The 27,894-nt window shown below is 44.1% G+C and overlaps 2 protein-coding genes across 5 annotated transcripts in view; one reads left to right on the top strand and one right to left on the bottom strand.

Annotated features, from left to right (window-relative positions):
* The window catches only part of FAM185A (family with sequence similarity 185 member A), a 99,426-nt gene extending 76,747 nt beyond the window's left edge, over positions 1-22,679 (bottom strand). For 2 of the 4 annotated variants that reach the window (XR_012637616.1, XM_074942531.1), the window contains exons 1-4: positions 22,003-22,665; positions 19,872-19,981; positions 14,521-14,613; positions 285-423 (exon numbers count right to left, since the gene is read on the bottom strand). Coding sequence is in view for 3 of the 4 variants with exons in the window: in XM_074942531.1 (XP_074798632.1) it covers positions 285-423; positions 14,521-14,613; positions 19,872-19,981; positions 22,003-22,474 (814 nt within the window). In the remaining variant the exon portion in view is untranslated. Of the gene's footprint in view, positions 1-284; positions 424-14,520; positions 14,614-19,871; positions 19,982-22,002 lie in introns of all 4 variants that reach the window. The other 2 variants (XM_074942533.1, XM_074942532.1) reach the window with 2 other exon arrangements.
* A 359-nt stretch (positions 22,680-23,038) lies between these two features.
* The window catches only part of CCDC146 (coiled-coil domain containing 146), a 125,035-nt gene continuing 120,179 nt past the window's right edge, over positions 23,039-27,894 (top strand). The window contains exon 1 of the mRNA XM_074942537.1: positions 23,039-23,161. The gene's annotated coding sequence lies outside the window, so the exon portion shown is untranslated. The remainder of the gene's footprint in view (positions 23,162-27,894) is intronic.

Genomic DNA, 27,894 nt, shown 5'->3' on the forward strand with positions numbered 1-27,894 from the left:
TTTTTCTTTACTATAACAAGCTTCCTTATGGAAGTATCTTTAAAATACAATATTATTTATAGCAGAGGAAGAATTAATTAACTTGTCTTATATATGGTGATCTCATCATTTTAGCATTTGCCAGTATTGACCTGTTTGAGTCTGCTTTGCTCAGCTGCTGCGTCTGCAGTTGATTATTTAGGGCCCCAGCCTCATGGGAGCAGTCATTTTGTTTTTATTATTAACACTATAGATACCTGCACATCTGCTAAATTCCAGACTGTATTTTGCCTTTCCTGTCTTACCATGAATGCTTCCCAGTAGAATATCACCAGCTGTTGAAGACAGAAATGAAGATTCTGCATAAAGATATTTGGTTTTCAACAAACCATCTTCAGTAGAAATTTTGATGGATGTCCCCTGTAGTTTCTCTATATTCACACTCTGTAAGAGAAACAAGCTGAAATAAGAACCATGGAAATATGCCCAGGCTCTTTGAGAGGCAACAGAACTACATGGCACACATTTACCCAGATACAAAACACAAGTGGAGTGTCAGATCCCAGTTAGAAGCTAAGTAACACACAAAATAAATCATCATATTTTGCACTTCCATTCAAGGACTTTAAAGCACTTTATAAGTACAAACTGAATTAATCTTTACAACATCCCTATGTGGAAAGGAAGTATTATTATACTCATTTTATAGGTGGAGAACCTGAGGCACAAAGAGGTTAAAAGGATTTTTAAAGGCAACACAAAGGAGTCTTTGGCACAACCAACAATAAGGTTCCAGTCCTGTGTTTTACTCACATGATCCCAAACAAGGGGAGTTAAAGATCTCAGCCAGAACCTACAAAATGAAGTTTAATCTGTTTCAAAATAAGTTACTGAATATGATCAAAATTAATAACTGAGGGTTAGTGATCTTGAGACAGACTTTTGCAGATATTTAAGAGATGAAGTTAAGATGGCGTGCTTTGATAGGAAGTAGTTTACTGTATTACTGTCGTGCCTAATCCATAGACCAGGACCCCAAGCTAAGCAGAGCCTTAAAGGTGAAGGCAAGGGGTTTAAATCCAATATGGCTGGAGAGACAGGAAAGGAATTTGAAGGTATCATCTTGGACAGACTGGAGGGGTACAGAGTGGGGATACGTAGAACTTGGCCTTTGTGCAAATAGTCAGACTTATGACTATTTGGACATACACAGTAGGAGATACATTCTCATGTGATTACACAGAAAAGAATTAAATTCTTATAGATTCATAGATTATAATATCAGAAGGACCACTAAGATCATCTCGACTGACCTCCTGTATGAAACAGACCATAGGATTCCCTAAATTAATTCCTGTTTGAACTAGAGCACAACTTTTAGAAAAACATCCAATTTTGATTTTAAAATTGGCAGTGATGGAAAATCCACCACAATCCTTGGTAAACTGTTCCAACGGTTACTTCACTGTTAAAAATTTGTACCTTATTTCCAGTCTGAATGGCTCTAACTTCAACCTCTAGCCATTGGATCATGTTATACTTTTCTCCGCTAGACTGAAGTGTCAATTATCAAATTTTTGTTCCTGATCTGGGTGCTTATAGACTGTGATCAAGTCTCCTTTTAACCTTCTCTTTGTTAAACTTCAGTAGAACCTCAGAGTTACGAACACCTCAGGAATGGAGGTTGTTCGTAATTCTGAAATGTTTGTAACCCTGAACAAAATGTTATGGTTGTTCTTTCAAAAGCTTACAGCTGAACATTGATGTAATACAGCTTTGAAACTTTACTATGCAGAAGAAAAAATGTTTTCCCTTTATTTTTTTTTTACTAGTTTACGCTTAACACAGTACTGTACTGTATTTTCTTTTTTTTTTTTTTTTTGGTCTCTGCTGCTGCTGATTGTGTACTTGCAGTTCCAAATGAGGTGTGTGGTTGACTGGTCAGTTCATCACTCTGGTATTCATAACTCTGAGGTTGTACTCTAAATAGATTGAGCTTCCTTAAGCCTATCATTATAAATTGTGTCTTCCTATCCTTTAATCATCATCATGGCTCTTCTCTGAACCCTCTCCAATTTATCAGCATCCTTCCTGTATTGTTGACATCAGAACTGGACACAGTATTCCAGTAGTCACACGAGTGCTAAATACAAAAGTAATACAAGCTCCCTACTCCTACTACATATTCCTCTGTTTTTATACATCCAAGGATCACATTAGATTTTTTGGCCAGTGTATCACACTGGGAGCTCACATTCAGCTGATTATCCACCATGACCCCCAAGACTTTATACAAATTGCTGCTTCCCAGGAAAGAGTCCTCCATCCTATAAGTATAGCCTACATCTTTTGTTCCTAGAAGTATAACTTTACATTTGGCAATATTAAAATGCATATTGTTTGCTTGGGCCCAATTTACCAAACGATCCAATACTTACAAGTTCAGCATGATCTGTGTTGTAATTATATAATAATTCAAGTTACACTCCTGTCCAGCATGTTTTAAATTTGCCAGCTTTGCCTTTGTTCTTAATGAAATGTATTGTGCAAAATCATTATCCATCCTATGAAATGATTTACAGCCTTGGGGTGTACATCAGGTCATCTTAAAATCCACTTTGGCATTTTAATTCTATCTTCGCCTTATAAGATGAACAAATTCATGAGAAAAACCAATCTCATAAAATCCTCTGAAAAGGATGTGATGTAGAAAAGTTCTTACAAATATAAGGATATGTCATCAAAATCTCCTGTCTAAGGTTCTCTCTCTCCAACCCTGCTATGTGAGTTTACAGTCAACTAAGTTTGGGAGTGAAATCCGTGCTCCCATTACAGCCCCCTTCATAGAATCATAGAATAACAGAGTTGGAAGGGACCTCTGGAGGCCATCTAGTCCAACCCCCTGCCCAGAGCAGGACCAATCCCAACTAAATCATCCCAGCCAGGGCTTTGTCAAGCCTGACCTTAAAAACTTCTAAGGAAGGGGATTCCACCACCTCCCTAGGTAACGCATTCCAGTGTTTCACCACCCTCCTAGTGAAAAAGTTTTTCCTAATATCCAACCTAAACCTCCCGCACTGCAACTTGAGACCATTACTCCTTGTCCTGTCATCTGCTATCACTGAGAATAGTCTAGATCCATCCTCTTTGGAACCCCCTTTCAGGTAGTTGAAAGCAGCTATCAAATCCCCCCTCATTCTTCTCTTCCGTAGACTAAACAATCCCAGTTCCCTCAGCCTCTCCTCATAAATCATGTGTTCCAGTCCCCTAATAATTTTTGTTGCCCTTCGCTGGACTCTCTCCAATTTCTCCACATCCTTCTTGTAGTGTGGGGCCCAAAACTGGACACAGAACTCCAGATGAGGCCTCACCAGTGTCGAATAGAGGGGAACGATCACGTCCCTCGATCTGCTGGCAATGCCCCTATTTATACATCCCAAAATGCCATTGGCCTTCTTGGCAAGAAGGGCACGGTGTTGACTCATATCCAGCTTCTTGTCCACTGTCACCCCTAGGTCCTTCTCTGCAGAAACTGCTGCCTAGCCATTCAGTCCCTAGTCTGTAGCGGTGCATGGGATTCTTCCGTCCTAAGTGCAGGACTCTGCACTTGTCCTTGTTGAACCTCATCAGATTTCTTTTGGCCCAATCCTCCAATTTGTCTAGGTCCCTCTGTATCCTATCCCTACCCTCCAACGTATCTACCACTCCTCCCAGTTTAGTGTCATCCGCAAACTTGCTGAGCGTGCAATCCACACCATCCTCCAGATCATTAATGAAGATATTGAACAAAACCGGCCCCAGGACCGACCCTTGGGGCACTCCACTAGATACTGGCTGCCAACTAGACATGGAGCCATTGATCACTACCCGTTGAGCCCGACAATCTAGCCAACTTTCTACCCACCTTGTAGTGCATCCATCCAACCCATACTTCTTTAACTTGCTGACAAGAATACTGTGGGAGACAGTGTCAAAAGCTTTGCTAAAGTCGAGGAATAACACGTCCACTGCTTTCCCTTCCCTTCCCTTCATCCACAGAACCAGTTCTCTCATCATAGAAGGCAATTAGATTAGTCAGGCATGACTTTCCCTTGGTGAATCCATGTTGACTGTTCCTGATCACTTTCCTCTCGTCTACGTGCTTCAGAATTGATTCCTTGAGGACATGCTCCATGATTTTTCCGGGGACTGAGGTGAGGCTGACCGGCCTGTAGTTCCCAGGATCCTCCTTCTTCCCTTTTTTAAAGATGGGCACTACATTAGCCTTTTTCCAATCTTCCAGGACTTCCCCCGATCACCATGAATTTTCAAAGATAATGGCCAATGGCTCCGCAATCACATCCGCCAATTCCTTTAGCACTCTCGGATGCAACGCATCCGGCCCCATGGACCTGTGCACGTCCAATTTTTCTAAATAGTCCCGAACCACTTCTTCCTTCACAGAGGGCTGGCCACCTCCTCCCCATGCTGTGCTGCCCAGTGCAGTAGTCTGGGAGCTGACCTTGTTCATGAAGACAGAGGCAAAAAAAGCATTGAGTACATTAGCTTTTTCCACATCCTCTGTCACTAGGTTGCCTCCCTCATTTAGTAAGGGGCCCACACTTTCCTTGGCTTTCTTCTTATTGCCAACAAACCTGAAGAAATCCTTCTTGTTACTCTTAACATCCCTCGCTAGCTGCAACTCCAGGTGTGATTTAGCCTTCCTGATTCCATTCCTACATGCCCAAGCAATATTTATATACTCATCCCTGGTCATCTGTCCAATCTTCCACTTCTTGTAAGCCTCTTTTTTGTGTTTAAGATCAGCAAGGATTTCACTGTTAAGCCAAGCTGGTTGCCTGCCATATTTACTATTCTTTCGACACATCGGGATGGTTTGTCCCTGTAACCTCAATACGGATTCTTTAAAATACAACCAGCTCTCCTGGACTCCTTTCCCCCTCATGTTATTCTCCCAGGGGATCTTGCCCATCAGTTCCCTGAGGGAGTCAAAGTCTGCTTTTCTGAAGTCCAGGGTCTGTATTCTGCTGCTTTCCTTTCTTCCTTGTGTCAAGATCCTGAACTCGACCATCTCATGGTCACTGCCTCCCAGGTTCCCATGCACTTTTGCTTCCCCTACTAATTCTTCCCGATTTGTGAGCAGGTCAAGAAGAGCTCAACCCCTAGTTGGTTCCTCCAGCACTTGCACCAGGAAATTGTTCCCTACAGTTTCCAAAAACTTCCTAGATTGTCTGTGCACCGCTGTATTGCTCTCCCAGCAGATATCAGGATGATTGAAGTCGCCCATGAGAACCAGGGCGTGCGATCTAGTAGCTTCTGCGACTTGCCGGAAGAAAGCCTCGTCCACCTCATCCCCCTGGTCTGGTGGTCTATAGCAGACTCCCACCACGACATCACCCTTGTTGCTCAGGCTTCTAAACTTAATCCAGAGACTCTCAGGTTTTTCTGCAGTTTCATACTTGAGCTCTGAGCAGTCATACTGCTCCCTTACATACAGTGCAACTCCCCCACCTTTTCTGGCCTCCCTATCCTTCCTGAACAGTTTATACCCATCCATGACAGTACTCCAGTCATGCGAGTTATCCCACCAAGTCTCCGTTATTCCAATCACATCATAATTCCCTGACTTTGCCAGGACCTCCAGTTCTCCCCACTTGTTTCCCAGGCTTTGTGCATTTGTATATAGGCACTTGAGATAACCCGCTGATCGCCCCTTGTTCTCAGTATGAGGCAGGAGCCCTCCCCTCTCACACGCTCCTGCTCGTGCTTACTCCCGGTATCTTGCTTCCCCACTTACCTCAGGGCTTTGGTCTCCTTCCCCCGGTGAACCTAGTTTAAAGCCCTCCTCACTAGGTTAGCCAACCTGCTTGCGAAGATGCTCTTCCCTCTCTTCGTTAAGTGGAGCCTGTCTCTGCCTAGCACTCCTCCTTCTTGGAACACCATCCCATGGTCGAAGAAGAAAACACATAAAACAGCCAATGCAGCATAAAGGAGCCTTAAGAGCCCTGTACCTCACTGGGGGTACTGCATTGGTGCATGCACAGTGGAAGACAGCTCTTGAGGACATCCTTACAAGCCCTGGCATAGGGGCATGCTGGGAGCAGAGATGGTGTAAGGAAGGAGAGGCATGTTGGAGGCAGGGTCACAGCACTACAGAGATTTTGGGCAACATTGCAACCCACAAGGCAGTCTGGGGAGGCTGCCTTAGCCCTGGGCCTCTCCAACCCCCAGACAGCCTAAGATCAGGAGGGCACAAAGATGGTTTATAGCTTAGGCTTTAGAAACACAGTCCAGACTCTAACCCTATATTTCATACACAGTGCACAGCGAGAGTGATATTTGGTCTCAGACCTCATATAATTCAATAATGTTCACGGATTGCTGCCAACTTCTGAAAAATAAATTTAAATATCATTTTATTTAAAACTAAACTTCTCTGTTACAATCAAGATTCCATGTATTCAGCAATTCCAAAGCTGTGGCAGTCACCACACAAACCAACAAACAGTTCCCTCAAAATTATGTTCCAGAATTTAAGCTTTCATTTTTAAAAAAGTTGAGGGAGAGATTTTCAAAGGCACCCCAGTGAGGATGGAAAGTGAATGGAATTTCGGTGCCTAACTGCTCTTTATGCCTCTGAAAACTTTCCCTCTAAGGCCTTGTGTACACTACACAGTTTTGTCAACAAAAGTCAGCTTTCACTGACAAAACAATGGAGGTGTACACACTGAAATGCTCCTCCCACCAACGTAACTTCCCTGCTATGCTGACATAATAAAACCACCTCGACAAAAGGCATAGGGCTTTTTGTGACATAGTTGGAGTGACATAGCTGCAATGCAGACACTGCGCTTTTGTATGTCACCCTAACTGGCCTCCAGGAGGTGTCCCACAATGCCCATCCTGACCGGTCTGGTCATCAGTTTGAACTCCTCTGCCCTGAAGGTACACATGTATGTACCCCTCCCCCTTTTAAAGGCCTGGCAATTTTTGAAATTCCTCTTCCTGTTTGCTTGGCCTGGACAGTTCACACAGCATCTTCCCAACTGATCATGCCGGCTTTCTGCAACAGACGTGCTCCCCCATAAAATACACCAGAGCTGTTGGATCTACTGGGTCTGTGGGGAGAGGAGGCTGTGCAGTTGCAGCTTTGTTCTAGCCTTAGGAACTTTGATACCTATGGGTTGATTGCTAGTGGCATGCAGGAGAAGGGGCACAAAAGGGACACGCAGCAGTGCCATGCTAAAAATCAAGGGGCTGAGGCAGGTGTATCAGAAGGCAAGGGAGGCCAACCGTTGCTCTGGTGCAGCACTAAAGACATGCTGCTTCTACAAGGAGCTGCACGCCATCCTTGGTGGCAACCTCACCTCTACCACCAACAGCCCCGTGGATACTTCAGGGGAACTAGAGGCAGGGGCCAGTGGAGTCAACTCCGAGGATGAAATGTAGATAAGGAAATGGCATTGGAGGAGGAGGTGGAACACACAATAGGATCATCTGGTAGTACGGTGAGTCAGGACCTCTTTTTGACTCCAGAGGGTTCTAAGTCAGTCCCAACACTCCGGCTCTGGCATGCCTGAAGCAGGGGACATGAGCACGGGTAAGCACGCATTTTGCTTTGATACTTCATGGGGAGAGGAGATTGAGCTCTCATGTATTTTGCTATATGGTAGAGGACGGATAAGGGAAAGAAATTAACAACAGAGTATATGCAGATATACAGTGGGGGCCCGGCAGAAAAGTTTGTTAACGTACACCGGGAGGTCCCAGTTGTTGAAGCACTACTTGCTGCTGTTTAGGTTCCCGGTGCAAGGCTTCATGAGCCATGGGAGCAAGGGATAGGCAGGTCTCCCAGGATCACTCTGGGCACTTCCACATCCCCCACTGGAAGCTTCTGGTCTGGGAAGAAAGTCCCAGCATGCAGCTTTCTATACAGTCCAGTGCTCCTAAAGATGTGTGCATCATGCACCTTCCCGGATCATCCCGCACTGATGTCAGTGAAACAGTCTCAGTGATCCACCAGTGCCTGCAAGACAATGTAGAAGTAGCCCTTTCAGTTGATGTACTCCTTCTCAAGATGGTCTGGGGTCAAAAGAAGAATATGTGTAGCATCTATTGCCCTGCTGCAGTTAGGGAATTCCATTGCCTTGAAGCCATCAAGTATTTCTTGCACATTGCCGAGAGTCACAGTCCTTCGTAGGAGGAGGCGATTCATAGCCCTGCACACTTGCACCACCAGAACCCCCATGGTGGATTCGTGACTGACGGGTAGCAGTCTGGCTTCAACAGCTTCCACACAGCGATTGCCACTCGCTTTTCCACAGTGAGGGCAGCTCTCATTCTGGTGTCTTTGTGCAGCAGTGCTGGGTCGAGCTCCCCACACAGTTCCAGGAAGGTGGATTTGTGCATCCAAAAGTTCTGTAGCCACTGCTCATCATCCCCTATGTGTATCACAATGCAATCCCACCACGCAGTGCTTGTTTCCTGAGCCCAGTACTGACAGTCCACCATGTGCAGCTGCTCCATGAATGTCAGCAGCAATCTTGAATTATTTCTTTACATGGCACACAGCAGGGCAGGCACCACTGATTCATTTTCTGTTTCACAGCTTATGAAATACAGCAGGACCAGTCATGTTGTATTCATAACGCTCATCACTAGACTGGTCAGCAGTGCAGGATCCATGCTTTCAGGCAGAGATGATGGCGGGCACACAGTTTACAAGGGCTGCTAAAAAACAGTGCAAAACGAAGTGGGAAGCCCACGAAATGATGGGACAAAACAAACTGCATCATGGGATGGTGAGCACACTCCCAGAGCTCAGTGAGTTGCACAGTGGGATAGCTTCCCACAATGCAATGCTCTCTGAGTCAATCACGAGCACTGAATGTGCACGTGCTCCGCCAATGCAAGAAAAATTGTGTGGTCGGGCACAACCGATGTAATTAAAGCAGCTTATGATCATTGATCTAACTTAAGTCAACTTAACTTTGTAGAGTAGACATGGCCTTAGTTTCTTCTTGTTGCAGCGCTAGTGTAGCCAAGGCACTGGTGGCGCTTGGCATTTTAAGCATCAGGTTATCAAGACCTACTCAGAACAAGATTAGATGCCATGTTGTTTAAAATGTTGGTGACCACCTGGAGCCCCATCTACATTAGTGAAGTCATCACTGTTAATATCAGTGGAATGGAAATATAGGCAGCAAAATTCTAGCAAAAAGACATCCTAGTGTAGACACAGCCCTAAGTGTACAGCTATAGAGCTGCTCTCCTGAATACGCAAAGAAAGCCTGAAACAATAGTTCTGAGAGGTGTGAAATACCCCATTTATCCTCATGGGGTATTAACTCTGGCTCTTGCTGATGACAATTTAAATATTAACATTATTAATAATTTCACTGCTTAACATTTTTAACAGTGATATCCAGCTAATGTGCTTACTTGTTACTGGATGCAGTGGTTGATATTGAGGTGAAGTGCAATGAGGCAGCTAGTTACTACTGAAAGTTACTGAGGTGAGGAATGAGCATTTCAAGGCACCTCAGAATTCTAAAATCACCTCAGATCTCACCCACAAGTGCAGGATACACAGTTAAGACACGTACTGTAAACAGAAGAAGACGGGTAAAACGGGGTGGCTCCTAACTGTGACTATTTTTCATGTTGAATTGTTTATCTTTTATGGATTTTTGGCAGAATCTGAATAGTTTGGTTTTGTTAAGTAAGTGTTATATAAGATCCTACAAGTGTAGATTCGCTAATGACTCCCCACTGAAATAAGTGGGATGTTTTCACCAATCTATCCGCCAGAAATTCTTGGGGAATTCCATTCCCTCCTGTGAAGATGAGAACATCAGAATGGTCATACTGGGTCAGACCAATGGTCCATCTAGCCCAGTATCCTGTTTTCTGACAGTGGCTAGTACCACTTGCTTCAGAGGGAATGAACAGAATAGTGCAATTATCAAGAGATCCATCCCCTGTTGTCTATTCCCAGCTTCTGGCAGTCAGAGATATAGGGACACCTGGAGCTTGAGGGTGTCCCATTCCATCTTGGCTTGTAGCCACTTATGCACTTATGCTCCGTGAACATATCTAATTCTTTTTTTAACTCAGTTATACTTTTTTAGATGCATTAGTTCAGCCTTGCAAAACTCATTTCGCCTACATGCACAGGGTCATTAATTTTCTTTAGGTGGGCAAGTAAAATATCATCAGTTCATTCATCAGTATATTAAATGGGAGTGAGTAGATTTTGTGACTGGGCAAGTTTTCATGACAAGTTTGCAATAGTGCATTAATTTCTGAGTCTCAATAAAAAATACTTGAAGTAAGAAGCAAAGCACACTTTCTTATTTATTTGCTCTTATTCTTTGTTTTCTAAGTACCTTGACCATGTCTTCATTTTGTCTAGTGTTTTAGAAAACAACTCCCTTTGTGGCTGAAATCTTGGGTGTCCAATTTCAGCCCAGAAGAAATTATAGAGCATAGCTAGAAACCCCTCATATTCCTGGTTTATAATGGAAATGCTGACAAACCCATAACTACATAATGATGACTACCACTAATGGAACAAAAGTGTAACAACAGCACACATGGCAGATATAATGCAGCCTGATTACTAACAGAAACTGCTATTTGAGAAAAGCCGAATATCACACTCTAAAAACTGGCTGCCCAAATACTGCATTAAGAAATTTTACTCTGTAGATAAACCTGATCGGCCAAATTCTGTTCCCAGTGCCATGGCTGTAAATTCAAAGTTACTCCACTGACCTATGTAAAGTTACTGTGGATTTACAAAGGTGTTACTGAGAGCAGAGTAGTCCTTAACTATATTGTGTAAATTATTATGGGCTTTTAGAAAAGTACATTTCCAAATATTAAAAGATGTATGGCATTTATTTGAATGTTTTATTGCTTCCAAATCCCATTTTAGCAGAACATTTATGTTAAAAAATAGTAATATTTCCAAGGTTTAAATGCATCCACTACATTAGAGCATCTTTAGATACGCTATAGTTTGTATTTACAATACAATTGTCACATTCTAACACATGAAATACCTATGTGTCTAGTTCTGCTCTGATACTGGCTTTATACTATTGTAACTCCATAGCTAAATTCTACTCTTGGTTAAACCAGTGTAAATTTGGAGTAACATTAATGGATGTAAATGAGAGTAGATTATGACGAATGACTTCTTTATGTTAAACCTAATTTACACCAACATATATGAGAAGAGAGCCAAGCTAGTATGTTGTAAAACAAGTTAATCTGCTTTGACATATGGCCCCCTACACTTCTCTGAATCTTACTCAATATGAAAAAACAAGGGCCCCAATCCTCAGGTCAGGCCCAGGTGAGCTCAGCATAGGAACACGAAGAGCTGGCACCATGGTGGCTGTAAACCATCTTTGTGCTCCCCCAGTCCCTGGCGCGCTCTAACCTGGCCTTAGAGGAATCATGACACCAGCCAAGGATGACAGCACCACAGCAGGGTCAAGTCACACCCTTCCTCCAGATGACTGTATGCTAAAAGGCCAGGCTGGGGTAGCATAGTGCCAGCATAGCCAGAGGAATTCTCAGCTGTTTGGTTAGGGCAGCTTCAGAGTCCCTTTGCACCACTGAAGCAGGGGCCCAGATCTGGTCCAAGGAATGGTAGCTGTACAGAAAGCTCTTATCTCTTTTACCATTAAGACAGACCGACAAAGCACAGTGGCATGAAACTTGCCTTATGATGCCATCTGCTGGAAAATATGAACTATTTCTACTTTAAAAAAGGTTTGTATTAACCACTCTCTTCAGTTCACATTGTATGATTAGAGCATTTTACCTAAACAACTACCCAGATATACACAAACCATTTTCTGCTTTAGTTCTGTTGACCTTACAGCCCTGAAATTATTAGATGTGATTATGATCCATTGTACACTATCTCATACACAATTTTTGTTAAAATGTTATGGTCAACATATTCAAATTTGGTTGCCTAGAGTTAGGCACCTAAATCCATATTTAAGAACCTAAATAAATCTACTGATTTTCAGAGATGCTTAACTCCCATTAACTTCAATAGAAGCTGTGGGTGGTCAGCACTTTTGACTATCAAGCCACTTTTAATTGGGTGCTTATATATGGATTCAGATGACTATTTTAGGCACCCATATTTGAAAATGTTGGACAATTTACTCCTAATGAAAGGAGTCACAACTAAGCTGGAACTGACAGAGTTGCATCTACTTATTCCATAGCTAATTTGGTCCTATGTTAGAATAAAAGGAGATTGATTTTTATTTTTATTTAATATTAACAAAAACTAGAATTTAAATCTACTATGGTAGAATTCATATTTATAGACTGACCTCGCATGCAAAATTTAAAATGAAGCAAGTTAAAAAGATACAAAAAGTAGTCTTGTCAGCAAGATACCAGATTTGAATCTTAGTTTAGCAATTTAACTGACATAAAAGACATACTTTATAAAAGACAAAATAAGAAATCTTGAGTTCCAGCCTCTAATCTCTCCACAAGTGAGAGAGGCTTTATTCATTATTATTATTATTTGTACTGGTGTAGTGACTAGAGCCCCCAATCAGGACTGGTGCTCCACTGTGCTCGGCAGTGTACACATATATAAGAAAAAGACAGTCTTTGCCCTGAAGAGCTAACAGTCTAAGGGCTTGTCTACATGGTGCATTAGTCCACACCAGAGGGGTATAAATTCTAATGTGCACTAGCACAGTAGTTCTCAACCTTTCCAGACTACTGTACCCCTCTCAGGAGTCTGATTTGTCTTATGTACACCCAAGTTACACCTCACTTAAAAACTACTTGCTTACAAAATCAGACATCAAAAACAAAAGTGTCACAGGACACTATTACTGAAAAATTGCTGACCTTCTCATTCTTACCATATAATTATAACATAAATCAAGTCGAATACGAATATTGTACTTACATTTCAGTGTACAGTATATAGAGCAGTCTAAAGTCATTGTCTGTATGAAATTTTAATTTGTATTGACTTCGCTAGTGCTTTTTATGTGGCTTGTTGTAAAACTAGGCAAACATCTAGATGAGTTTATGTACCCCCTGAAAAACCTCTATTATGTTGGATCGTATTAAAGAAGTTCTGTATTAAAATCACAAATGAGTTTGATTCCCCATAGTTTAAGTTCCAGGGTATTACTAATTAAGAGGTCTCTTGGTTTTTGGTCTCTTGTTTTTACTGTTTCTCTCCCTCTGTGTGAATCTTGCAAGCTGCTAATTGTGTTAGTACATCCTAAAACAGAGTCTATTCTCAAAGCAATACTTTGTAACAACAACTACTCACACAGAGAGAGACTCAAAGCGATACTTTGTAACAACAGAAACAGCACCCAGAGACCCCCCGCCCTTTTGTTGTATTTATCTCGCTTTGTTAACAATTGGGATTAAAATAGAGATAGAGGATGTGGATGGATGCTTGGTGTGGATAATAAATGAATGACCAGGGAGGTGCCAGCCTAAGAATCCAGTGTCGATCGGCTGAAGAAGGCGTCAAGTGGAAACAACCAGAGGACCCCCTGAGGGCAGACTGGAATCCACCGAACAGCCTCAAGGATGGGAGAAGCGAAGAACAAGATAACATCTGGCAGCACGGAGCCGTCAGGAATGTGCCATCTGCTGATTGATTCAGCAACAGCATGATGAAGCAATTCCCATAGACTGGCATAGGAAGAAATTCCTATAAAAATGAACTCTAGAAAGTGAGAACTTTGGGATCTGATTCTGCAAACCAACTTCCAGGAACATCAGATGTGCATCTGACAAGGCCCTGCTCCCTCCTCGTGTCCAGGCCACCTGGCCAGTGGCTTGGCACGAGCAACTGTAAGGCTGGTAACTATGATAACAACCTTGCAGAACCTCTGTGTGTGTGTATGAATGAATGTGTGAATAAATATGAAAATGAATGGAATGTTATAGTTATAACTAACTGCTTACTATGATTCTTTCTGTATTCACAATAAATGTGGCATTTTGCCTTATCCCCTTTAAGAAGATCCTGCTGGGTTTTATTTTATTGAACACCTCTGTGCACCCCCAGGAGTATGGTACCCCTGGTTGAGAACCACTGCACAAGCATACTGTGCACTAACTGGCCTGGGTGGACACTACTAGCATTCACTAAAAGTTCCCTAGTGTGTGTTAAAGTAATCCTGTTTCAAACAGGACTACAGTACATTAACATGCACTAGGGAACTTTTAGTGCACATGAGCTGGGTCCTCACAGGCCAGTTAGTGCGCAATATGTTAGTGTGCATTAGAATTTCAATCCCTCTGGTGTGGACTAATGCATTGCGTGGACAAGCCATAAGTATATGAAAAAGACTCAACAACCAGATGGAGGGTAGACAAGGTAAGAACGAGATGAAGATTAGTTGATCAGAATCAAGTTGCAGTACATAAACATTCCTCAGCATTTACCTACTTTACATCAGACAACTTGAATTATAAATATAACAATCCCCAAAAGCGAAGACTTCACTTTTTGCTTACACTTTTTTCTGCTGCATGAATATCTGCATTTCCATGAAGAGTTCCCAGACAGATCACTTTGCCTCCTTTAGTTCGTACATGGATTTTATGACTCTGAAAAATAATTATACGTATGTATCAAAATAGTTTAGTTTCAGATTCTGTTTATCTTTGTTCTTTCAAACTCCACTGTTCAAATCACTCTTGATCTGCAAACCTCAGCAATTCCACTTATTGAGCTTCTTCTGGAAAACTGCCAAGTGCGCTAAGTAATTTTGAAGTAAACATCTTTCCACTATGGCTAAAAACAAATTCATTTTTTCTTATGATTCAAGATATACACAAATGGATCACTCTGCCCAGCTCTCTTCTTCTGAAAGCAACTATTTTGGAGCCAAATGGTCACACTAACTTAAATGTGGAAATAATACATGGCAACATGATTTCTCTTTTTTAAAAACAAAAAATACCATTTTAATGCCAATAATTTTGCAATATTTTGTGGTTCATGTCCCTTGAAAGCCTGTAATGTGAGGTTTCCAATAAAACCAAGCTTGTGCTAAAATGTTATGTTGTACAGATATCAAGCATTAGAAAGTCACTTGGTAATTTTCATTGATAGAAGTTGGGTAATTTTTGCCCCAAGTCCTAAAATCTACCACTACCAAGTTTTACCAATTTCACTTTCTATTGGTAAATACTAGCCAGGAGAGTGAGATCAGTAAAATGCTCAGCATATTAGGGTCGGAGGCAGCTGAGGGTCTAAAGCTTGAGAACAAATAAGTCTTCAGCAAAAGTGGGTGTAAATATCGTTCATATTTGTGACCCTCTTTTCTCTCACCCCTTCCTCAGAAATTGATATGATCACTCTACTTACTCAGCAGCTTTAAGGACACACAGCTTCTCCCGAGATGGAAGTGTCACTATGTAATATCTTACTCGGGCGTGTGAAAGACCCACCAAGACTTCTTACCCTCCTCTCTACAAATCATGCATCTTTGGCTCCCAACCTGATCAGAAAGCATATCCACAAGGTAGCTTTATATGTTAACTGTTGATGAAACGCATACTAAAGGCATGCGAAGGAAAGTAAAGATGTTTGGCTAACAAATTCAGGCTATTATGCCATGCTTATTTCATTCTTTAGGGTAGAACCAATGGATGGTTGAATGAATGAATCACCTGCAGAAAATATGAAAAAAGCATTGAGTTCTGAACACACAAAGGTAATATTTAAAAGAGGATGGGCTTTGGGGTTTGTTTGCATTGCATCCTGGAACCTAGATGAAGTAGGACTTTAGCTTGGACATGCAGATTATTATATAGGGACTATATCCTGCAGTTTTTACTCAGACCAAACTCTCCTGCATTTTAGCCAGATATAAAACAATTGTGAACCCTGCCACAACGGATGAAGGACTATTTGCAGAACCTAGTGAGAAACTGACAGGAAGACCTGTGGGAAACTGACGAGTATAGATGGCTTCCTTAGCACATATTGGGCTATAACCTATATTAATAAACCATACCCCAGGAGGTGAGATTCTATTTTAAAATTCTTGTTCAATTAGTCTGCAGGGTAACCTGAGGTATGGCTGGGCACTTGATGAGAGGGGTAAGCAACCTCTGTATAATCTCACTGTATCTGAGCATCGCATCACACACTGAGAGTGTTACTGTACTCCAAAAAAAATTCGTAAGTCTAATCTTTCCTGATTTGAGCCCTATTTCTCAATGCAGGAAGGACTCTGCTGACAAAGAAAAACTGGGGGAAGAAGAAATCAAAACAGCAGTTATTTCTTGCTGAATGTAGAATGAGCTCTAAAGACATTATATATTTCAGATGTGACAGCACTGAGCAGCAACTCATCTTCTGAAGAAGATTAAAAAGAACAATGCATAACTTGCTGAGACCTATAACTATGAATCTGAGAACTAGTGACTGTGAAAATCTGCCTTCGCTGGTGTTCTTGAATACACACACAATCATTTCCTCTAATAGACCACCCTATCAATGGTTTGGAATGACTGCATAATATTTTGTTCTCATCTAGTGGGAAGGGGCCTCCTTCCTCCCTGAACTGGAATGCTAAACTGTATTATACTGCAAAAAGAAAAGGAGGACTTGTAGCACCTTAGAGACTAACACATTTATTTGAGCACATCCGACGAAATGAGCTGTAGCTCACGAAAGCTTATGCTCAAATAAATGTGTTAGTCTCTAAGGTGCCACAAGTACTCCTTTTCTTTTTGCAAATACAGACTAACACGGCTGCTACTCTGAAACCTGTATTATACTGTTTAGCCACTAGGTGACATTTTATGTAAGATATCTTTTTTAAACAAACCGCAACCATACCTCACAAAGCATTAAAGGATCTTATGATGAACATATCTGGTGTGTATAAACAAGCTCTGTAACTAGTCCATTTCTAGAACAGGAACATGATACTCCACAATCACAATGGTGTGTGGATAGCATGTGACCACTGAAGTGAGACAGAAGATTTCTATAATGCACAGTCAAGTACTTCCCGATTCCATCCAGTAGAGGGCAATAGAACATGGACACAAAGTCCCACGTATGTCAAGGGAACACTATGCAGGAATACGACTCAGACTCTGCAGATCATTTTGAAGGGCTGGGGTCTTAGAATGTAATTTAAACTTCAGTTACTTGTAGACTATCCACTTCTAAGTAGTTAAGATCGCTTTATCATTCTTCTAATCATCTTTCTTCCAACTGCTATAATAGGACATTTTCTAAATCAGCAGCATAAATACAGAAGACTTATATAACTTTGTAAGTTTTTTCTAATTGCCAGAATACTACTATAAAAAACTGGCTAAAAGCTAAATTCGTGGTTTGACTAAGTAATGAGATGTTGTAATTTTACTAGGATCATAAGCCCCGATCCTGCATACACTTACATGAATAATTTTACTCACATGAGTAGCCCCATGGACTTTAGTGTCTGCATGAGTGTGCCCATGTTGACACATAGTAGTGCAAGAGTAAATGCAACTAGTGCTATGTTTTTTTTAAAAAAGGGAAGTCATATAAAAATATCCAGTGACATTTCATTCTAGTAAATGTTTGAATCCAGTCCTTGGATTCCTTCTTATGTTCTTACTAAATTAACTCCACCAAAAAAACCCCCCCAAAAAACCCAAAACATTCCAGGTCAAGTTCTCTCCCCTACTGTGGCCCATCTGTGCTATGGTGGTATGAAGGAGCCAGATCTCCCCAGTTGAAGGTTCTTCCAGTGAGGCCCTAGCACAGGGTACATTCCAGAAGCACGTCCAGAGGGGAGGGATCCTGTTTTATACTCCAGTGATTGTCATCTTGCCCCCGGGGAGGTACGGCAAGGGGAATTCAGTCAGCTGGTACAGATTAGAGAGATCCCAAGGCTACTCTAAACTATGATGGAGAGTCGACGGCACCTTACTCTTCTCGTTGGGAGTTGAGTACAGGTGTCGATTGGAGAGCGATCTACTGTCATTTTGGCGGGTCAGAGTGTGGATTCGGGCTGTAGTGTAGACCTGCACTCAAGCTTAGCTCCCAGACCTGACAGCTCTAGGAATCACCAACCAGAAACAAGGACTCTCTATTGAGTCTAATCAGCTCTGTCATTAGCAGTCTTTGAGCAGCATCCATATCATCAAGTAGGAATATCTGTCCCGACCCATTTTCTTCTTCACTGGGATTTGACATCCCTAACCTCTGCTTAGCGAGTGAGGTTCAGTTTAGGGGAAACCCTCAATCAGGGCATGCTAAGAACAGTTCTGCTACCCTTTACTTGTACAATAAGGATTACAAGATTTCATTACCCCTACATTCAAATACTTGAGTAATCTGTAATCCAAGACCAGCCAAAATTGATCATTCTGGCAAAGCAGCTCCATCTTGCTGCGCACTTAGGCAGACTAGGCACGTCTATGCAAACATGGTTTGCTCCTAAAGTCTTTTCCCCCACTGCATCACTAGATATCAAGGGGAGCGCTCATTCAGATCCTGCTTCATATATTACTTAGTGCTTTATAGTTTTCCTATATTCTAGTAAACTGAAATGTTTGTTTTAGACATATACTGCCTCTCGCACTTGGGAGAAGCTCCCTGTAAACATATGCAAAATTAACTCATTATCCTTCTTTAAAACTCTTCTTTTCCATGATGCCTATAAAAATCTTCACAACTGTTAGGCTGCTGGCATGCTGAGACCACTGCCCATCATACTGACCAATACTGTTGTGTTGTTTCCATGTAGTTCCCTCTCTGTCTGTCTGTACCCATCTGATGTCTCTTGTCTTATAGTTAGATAATAACTTCTTTGGGGCAGGGACCTTCTCTTTTTTCTGTGTTTGTATAGCACCAAGCACTATTGGGTTCTGGTCCAGTATTGATAGTGCAGAATCTGGAGGGAAAATGGTACACAGCTTTTAAAAAGCTTGGTCAGTGTAGGACCCGATCCCGTTTGAAGTTAATGACAAATCTCCCATTAAGGGCCTGACTGTCTACCACTGAAGTTAAAGTAACTCTCTCTTTTTTGCATTTTTGGCTACCAAAAATAGGTAGAAGGGAATGTGTCTGAAAACACATTCTGGGACCAATTCTCCCTTGAATTACATTAACTTTTATACTATGAATTATACTATTCAATTGATTTAAGTGAAATTAATCCTGATTTACAGCAGAGTTAGACCCACTATGAGTCCAAAAGCATACTGTGCAGAGAAGTCTGAAATCTTTGGGGTAAAAAGGGGTCATGTCAACACAATGTATGGTATTTATCGGTAATATTAATGTCAGCAATTTAGCTGGAAAGTTATATACAAATCTATGGCTGAAAACTTATCCAGAGGGCATGTGTGTGATAGTGATTAATTGAATTAACTTGAAAAGTCAAGAGAAATATAATGATCTCAACAACAAAAACCAAGGATCCAAAAGAAAACTCTCCTTGTTACTAATTTAAACAAAAACATCATAAGCTGATCCTGGGAGGGACCAAGCTCCTCCTGGAAGATGCTGCACACCCTTAACTCACAACCGGGTTTAGCCTTCACTCACTGAAGTCAAGGCCAATTTTGACATTGACTTTTGGGAGAACAGATTTTGGCCTACTGGCTTCAATTGCTGTTGAGGGCGCTCAGCACTTCATTGTCTCAAGCAATCTATGATTATTAACTTGCATATTGTAATCAGTGCACTAAAAAACAATGAAATCAGCTATTGTATCATCTGCAAGTGTTCTTGCATGTGCACTGCATACCATGTCTTCAAGACTAGATTCTGGCCTTATAATACTGTATTCCATAATAAACAGTTGCTTTTAAAATAATGAGGCTAGAGGAAGAAGAGCTCTTTGTACCTTTATTGACTGTAAAATGCTAGTCCCCTTCTCAGTTTCTACTCTGCAGCTATCACAGTCTATTTTCTGAATCTTCACACAGCCAGTTCCTGTCGTCTTGATATCCAAATCTAGAATAGTGAAAGCAAAAATGGGGCTCTCTTAGTGCTAAAGAGAAACAAATAACAGTTCTAAAACACTGTAATATCTGGTCTCAATCTACAATAATTACACGTAGAAGAAAAACAGAGCAGTCACTGAAAATACTCTACAACCACATCTTCCAAAGCTCGGTCACCTTCTGTTTCACTGTTAGCCCAGAGTTATTTTACATGATTTTCCTTGATAAACTGATAATATTGCAAGCCTAAATACCCTCCAACTTCTGAGATTGTTAAAAGAGGTAGTATAGCCAATACAGGATTATAGCCTCCTGGGGAAGAGGGAATAATCCACAGAGTATGCCTCCATCTGAAATTTTCAATCATCTCAAAATATGCCATTCCTATGATCTCAAAAGCACACTTCAAAATTCAGATAACAAGTATTGTCTATATATACAGTCTGTGTACATGCGGCAGAAGGGGCACAGGGAAATCAGTACATTGACTAACGTATCTGCAGAGTAAGTATAGGGAGAAGGTATTAGCCTATGAAAAAGATGTTTGCATATTGTTTAACAGGCATTTATGGTACTTATTTCAGTAGTATGAGTGCCTCAAACATTTATGAATTTAGGCACACAACAGCCCCTGGGCCTAGCTGAAATTTGGGGTTCATCTCTGGTGCAAAGCAGTTAAGGAGTAATATGGCTATTGGCCCAAGCCTGGTTAGCAACTACCACATTTGGTGGCAGTACCATAGGCACGGGAAATAGAGGTGCGGGCGGGGGGGGGAGGGGTGCTGCAGCACCCACCAGGTTTTACATGGGGCTTCGCTCCTGGCCCTGCACACTGGGTCCTGGCCCCATGCCCGGGGGTCCTGGCCACTGGCCCCACAGCTCCTTTTCTGGCCCCCTATGCAGCCACTGGCCCCGCGCCTCCGCTTCTGGCCCTGCACACAGCTACTCGCCCTGTGCCTGAGGGTCCTGGCCACTGGACCCGCACCTCTGCTTCTGGCCCTGCATGCAGCTACCACACCCCCTCACCCCCCTGCTGTGACCACAGCCTTGGCCCCCTTAGCCCTGTCCGGGTCCCCCCTTCCTGGAGACACGGCCCTGCTCCCGGCCCCAGCTCTGGGGGAGGGGGCGCGGACAGGGGGTAAGGGATCTGGCTTTCAGCACCACCGCTATTAAACATATTCCAGCAAGACTGGGCAGTACAGCTAAGCTGTCTGTAGGATTTGTACTCACAGCACTGTCTGGATTCAGAGGGAGTTTCTCACTGCTAAGGGATGACATAGGAATTGTACTGGAAAAGAAGAGGCCTCTCCTGGCATTCCTGTCTCTATGACTGCAAACACTGCTGTCTTCCAGTTTTTGTAACCGGTGAGATGGGACACCCAAAAGAACACAAGCTAGTAGAGCTCATGACTCTGACTCCATTGGAGGTTGTGTTGGAGGGATGGCTGCATGTACCACATCTGGTGCGAAAAATCTGTGAACTGCAAGTGTGCACAGCCAACTATCAGTAGTATCGCCAGTTCAACTAGAAAACAACATCAACCCCTGCTGATGTGTTGCCAACTCTCATAATACCTGGTGTTTTTCTTACAGCTTCAGCTGCTGGAATCAAAAGATGGCATGTATAGCTCCGTTTTCATTCAAATAAAAATGTACATTTCTAGCCCCTATGGTTGCACAGAAAAGTTTGAAAATAAGAAGTCAGTGTGCCCTAAAGCCTCTCTTCCAACCCTAATCTTCTATGATTCTGTGATTCCATGAAACCAACAGGAAAAGAAAAGGAACCCTTTAAAAAGAAAAGTTTCATGATTTTGTGGAGAACCTGACTCATGATTTTTGAGTGCCTGAGGTTGGCACTATTGCAACAGCACTGTCAGTCTTACAAAAAGGGAGGTCAGGAGAGGCCTGAACCCAGGGAGACACAGGTGCATGTCTCACTGTGCGGGAGAACAGGGATTGGACACACAGCGCACATACCCACACCTCAACTACAACAGAATACTACATCTGAACCAGCTACACCTCACATACCAAACTTCACAGGTGTCTTCACAACAACAGCGGCCTTGCTGTCCATGTGGTCGGAGACAATCGTCATCTCCTTCAGCGCCTCGTCGTACTTCACCTGCAGGCGATCCAGGTCCACACCCTGGGGCAGGCTGCTGTCCACCCCGCTGACAGTGACCAGCGCTCTGTCCGCGGCCGGGTAGCGGAGCGGGTCCAGGGGCCGCACGGTAACGTGGCAGGGCAGCCGCACCTTCAGCTGGCCGAACGGGCTGACAATCAGCGTCCACTCCTTGAGGGGCTTATTGCCGCTCTTCTTGCCCGCCTCGGGGCCCGCCGGGCTCCCGCAGCCGCTGGAGGGGCCCGTCACGAACAGGGCAGAGCGCGACCAGCTGCCGCCCCTCGTCCCTCGCCAGGGGCCGCCGCTGCTCAACAGCCCTCGCGGGACACCTGCCACCCTCACCCCCAGGTGCCACCAGCCCGGACAGGGGGCCCGCATATTGCCCAGCTTTGATCCCAGCGCCGGCGATGGCGCCCTTCTCCGCGCGGGGTGCGGCTTATGGGAAGGGGGCACCGCGGGCGGGGGTGGGGTCTGCCCCCCACCGGGCACCGCAGGGACGGGCTATGGGGCCCGCCCTGGCCGAGGGCTGGGGCGCACAGCTCATAGGAGGGGACCCCCCCCGCAGCTCCCGCACATAACTCGCAGCGGGCGGAGGGGATGGCGAACAGGGAACAAGTCCCTTGCCAGAGTCTAGGCTGGCAGTGTGGTGGGTGCCACCGCCTAGCGCTCCCCACCCCCCTTTAGCCGATGTGGCTGCTGGGACTTGTAGTTCGGAGCCCCAGCAACTTCATAGAGAAAGGAAACAGGATGAACTACAAATCCCAGCGGGCTACACCCCAACCCCTCGGCGGCCCCTTAGTTCTCTGTCCACGAACCACAAGGGAGGGGGAAGTCTTTCCGTGTTCTGCTCCTATTGGACAGAGGGGGAGACGTTGTCACCAATCAGAAGTGAGGGAGAAAGAAGGTAGCGAGGCTGTGCGGCGGGTGTGGGGGGGAGGTGGCTGGTTCTCCATGGCAACCCGAGACGCTGTCGGGGTGGTAAACACACAGCTCGAGGCTGCCAGGCAGCTGCTAGGGGGAACAAAACGCCCCGGAGGAGGAACCTGACTGGGTAGGAAACATCAGGTAAGAGGAGCCCCGGGCTGGGCCCGTGAGGGGGAGAGACGCTGGCTAAAAAGAAGCGGGGGCTGGGCTGCGGGAGCCGTGAGGTATTTGTGGGAGGGGATCGCACTGTGTGGGGCACGAGTGGAGAGGTGCACTGTGCAAGGGGGCGCACGCCCTGGCAGTGTGGTGAGATGCATGGGGTGGGCACCATGGGTAGCTCGGTGAGGGTACGAATTTCCTGGGGGGCGCACCAGGGGTGGTGTTACATGCCAACATACATGGTGTAACACTGACAGACCCCAGTCGTCGGCAGGCGGGATCGAACCTGCAGCTTAAAGCATGAGCCGCAAGTTAAGTGGCTGGTAGCAGACTCATTTTATCTCTTTCTTTAAGTGATCTCGGTACCAGTAGATGGGACAGAACAGCACACCCCGAAAGGTGTGTGAATTACAGTGACAACTAGTGGTCAGAGCAGGAGTCTGTCCTAGATGCCATAGCGAAATCAGGGGGCAGAGCTGGAGTTGTGGTAGGGAGATAAACCATTACTCAGCCAGGAGCAGAGGCACATTTGACTTCTATTTTCGGGGGTTAAGGGGCTTAATACTATTAATAATAGGTATAGGTGTAACTTCTGGATTTACCCATTGTTAGTGATACTTAAATTCGTAGGCGATCCCTCAAGATCGAGGATGATCTCTTTCACAACTTCAGAGGGGGTAGTCTGGATCTGTAAAAGCAGCAAAGAGTCCTGTGGCACCTTATAGACTAACAGATGCATCCGACGAAGTGGGTATTCACCCACGAAAGCTCATGCTCCAATACGTCTGTTAGTCTATAAGGTGCCATAGGACTCTTTGCCTCTTTCACAGGTTTTATTTTTCATGGGTCCTTTGGTGACTGAGGAGTCTGATTCTTGAGCCACAGGCTCGTTGGCAGACATTGCAGGTGGTGTTGGAAGACAGGGTTGGGCCACGATTGCTGTGTAACAGTTGTCTTTCCTCTCTTTTCTGGCATTTTTCTGCTACCAGGGCAAGGCGATTTTCCTCAAAAGTGGACATTCCCTCTCTGACAAATCTTCACCAATTATCCCTGTCCTTGGCTGCTGTCTCCCAGTGTTTGGTGTTGATGCCACATCTCTTGCTGTTTATCCTGAGGGTGTCTTTAAAACATTTCTTTTGGCCTCCCCGTTTCCTTTCATGAGTTGGGCATACAGCAGTTGTTTTGGTAAGCGTACATCAGGCATGCGCACACAGTGCCTGCTCCACCTCAGCTGGTGCTGGATAATCAGGGCCTCAACACTGAAGATCTTGGCCTCTGTGAGGACACCGACATTAATGCAATGATCCTCCCACTTTATGTTGAGTATCTTCCGAAGAAAGTGCTGGTGTTCCAGGTTTTTCAGGTGTTTTCTGTAGGTCACCCAAGTCTCACAGTCATAGAGGAGAGTTGGGATTACCACTGCTTTATAAACAAATTCTAACATGTGTTCTAATGTTGTGATTGTTGAACACCTGGCGAGACAGTCTGCCAAAGGCAAGGCTGGCACAGCGAATTCTGTGCTGAATCTCGACGTCTATGTCTGCCCTCTTTGAGAGATGGCTGCCAAGATAAGCAAAGTATTCTACATTTTCCAGTTCTTCTTTGTCGATATAGATCTTCCTTGCTGGGTCTGATGATTGACTGGGGACTGGCTGGTGGAGAATTTTTGTTTGGCCATTGTTCATAGTTAGCCCTAGGCTTTTGTAAGCTTCAGAGAAGCAATTAAGGGCTGTTTGAAGATCCTCCTTTGAGTGTGCAACTACAGCACAGTCATCTGCGTACTGCAGTTCAGTTATTGTTGCCAATATTACTTTAGTTCTGGCATGGAGATAAGAAAGGTTGAAGAGGTTGCTGTGAATCCAGCGCTGGATGCCAGTGCCCTGTGGTAGACGATCTTGGGTTAATGTTTTCATAGCTGCTAAGAAAATGGAGAAAAGGGTGGGTGCCAGTACACAACCTTGTTTTACGCCAGTTTGGATGACAAAGGGCTCAGAGGTAGAGCCACTGCACAGGATGGAGGCAGTCATCTGGTCATGGAGGAGGCTTACAGTGGTGATAAATTTGCCAAACTTTGACATGATTTTCCATAGAGCTTCATGGTTCACAGAGTCGAAGGCTTTGGTGAGATTGATAAAGGCCGTATACAGCTCCTGGTGTTGTTCTTGACATTTTTCCTGCCTCTCTGCGAAAATCATGTCGGTTGTGCCTCGTGATGGTCTGAAGCAACACTGGGACTCTGGAAGTACTTCGTCTGCAAGAGGGAGCAGGCGACTCAGTAAGACTCTAGCAAGAATCTTCACAGTGATGGAGAGGAGGGCAATGCCTCCATAGTTGGTGCAGTCACCCGTCTCCCTTTTTGAAAATGGCGATGATGTTAGCATTACGTAAATCAGCAGGGATTTCTTCAGTGCGCCAGATTTTGAGGAGCAGAAAGTGAAGCTTGTTAGTCAGTGTTTCTCCCCCCACTTTCAGTATTTCAGCTGGTATGCCATCAGGACCTGGTGCTTTATTGTTCTTCATTGTTCTTCAAAATTTCTCGATACTTTAAATGACTGCTTCTTGGAGCAGCTGGTACAGGAACCCACAAGGGGAGAGGCAACTCTCGATTTAGTCCTGAGTGGAGTGCAGGATCTGATCCAAAAGGTAACTATAGCAGGACCGATTGGAAATAGTGACCATAATATAATAACATTTAACACTCCTGTGGTGGAAAGAACACCTCAACGGCCCAACACTGTGGCATTTAATTTCAGAAAGGGGAACTATGCAAAAATGAGGAGGTTAGTTAAACAGAAATTAAAAGGTACAGTGACTAGAGTGAAATCCCAGCAAGCTGCATGGACATTTTTCAAAGACACCATGATAGAGTCTCAACTTAAATGTTTACCCCAAATTTAAAAACTTAGTAAAAGAACTAAAAAAGAGCCACCGTGGCTTAACAACCATGTAAAAGAAGCAGTGAGAGATAAAAAGGCATCTTTTAAAAAGTGGAAGTCAAATCCTAGTGAGGTAAATAGAAAGGAGCATAAACACTGCCAAATTAAGTGTAAAAATATAATAAGAAAAGCCAAAAAGGAGCTGAAGAACAGCTAGCCAAAAACTCAAAAGGTAATAACAAAATGTTTTTTAAGTACACCAGAAGCAGGAAGACTGCGAAACAACCAGTGGGGCCCTTGGACGATCAAGATACAAAAGGAACACTTAAAGACGATAAAGTCATTGCAAAGAAACTAAATGAATTCTTTGCTTCAGTCTTCACGGCTGAGGATGTTAGGGAGATTCCCCAAGCTGAACCGTCTTTTGTAGGTGACAGTTCTGAGGAATTGTCACAGACTGAAGTGTCAGTAGAGGAGGTTTTGGAATTAATTGAGAAACTTAACAGTAACAAGTCACCGGGACCAGATGGCATTCACCCAAGAGTTCTGAAAGAACTCAAATGTGAAATTGCGGAACTATTAACTATAGTTTGTAACCTGTCCTTTAAATCAGCTTCTGTACCCAGTGACTGGAAGATAGCTAATGTAACACCAATATTTAAAAAGGGCTCTAGAGGTGATCCCGCCAATTACAGACCAGTAAGTCGAATGTCAGTACTAGGCAAATTAGTTGAAAAAATAGTAAAGAATAAAATTGTCAGACACACGGAAGAACATAAATTGTTGGGCAAAGCTCAACATGGTTTCTGTAAAGGGAAATCATGTCTTACTAATCTATTAGAGTTCTTTGAAGGGGTCAACAAACGTGGACAAGGGGGATCCAGTGGACATAGTGTACTTAGATTTCCAGAAAGCCTTTGACAAGGTCCCTCACCAAAGACTCTTATGTAAATTAAGTTGTCATGGGATAAGAGGGAAGATCCTTTCATGGATTGAGAACTGGTTAAAAGACAGGGAACAAAAGGTAGGAATAAATGGTCAGTTTCAGAATGGAGAGAGATAAATAGTGGTGTCCCCCAGGGGTCTGTACTGGGACCAGTACCATTCAACATATTCATAAATGATCTGGAAAAAGGGGTAAACAGTGAGGTTGCAAAATTTGCAAGTGATACAAAACTATGCAAGACAGTTAAGTCGAAAGCAGACTGTGAAGAGTTACAAAGTGATCTCACAAAACTGGGTGAATGGTAAATTTTCAGAATGGAAAGGGGTAACCAGTGGTGAACTGGAGCCAGTTCGCACTGGTTCGCTAGAACCGGTTGTTAAATGTAGAAGCCCTTTTAGAACCAACTCCATGGGTGCTCCAGGGCTGGAGCGCCCAAGGGGAAAATTTGGTGGGTGCAGAGCACCCACCAGCAGCTCCCCGCCCCACCCCCAGCTCACCTCCGCTCCGCCACCACCTCCTCCCCTGAATGCGCCGCCCCGTTCTGCTTCTCCGCCCCCCCAAGGCTTCCCGCGAATCAGCTGTTCAGCGCGGGAAGCTGGGGCAGGCTGAGAAGCAGGCCACGGCTTCCCGCTCAGGCCCAGGGAGGCGGAGGTGAGCTGGGGCGGGGGGAGGAGGGGGCGCGAGGAGGGCTGCCCGCACCGCAGCAGGTAACCCGGGGCGGGGGGGGCACGCAGGGGAACCGCTCCCCGCCCCAGCTCACCTCCGCCTCCCTGGGCCTGAGCGGGAAGCCGCTGCCTGCTTCTCAGCCCTCCCCGGTTTCCCGCCGAACAGCTGATTCACAGGAAGCCAGGGCAGGTAGAGAAGCAGAGCAGGGCGGTGCGTTCAGGGGAGGA

Source organism: Natator depressus, chromosome 1 (assembly GCF_965152275.1).
Source record: "Natator depressus isolate rNatDep1 chromosome 1, rNatDep2.hap1, whole genome shotgun sequence".
In the NCBI taxonomy this organism is placed as follows: domain Eukaryota; kingdom Metazoa; phylum Chordata; order Testudines; family Cheloniidae; genus Natator; species Natator depressus.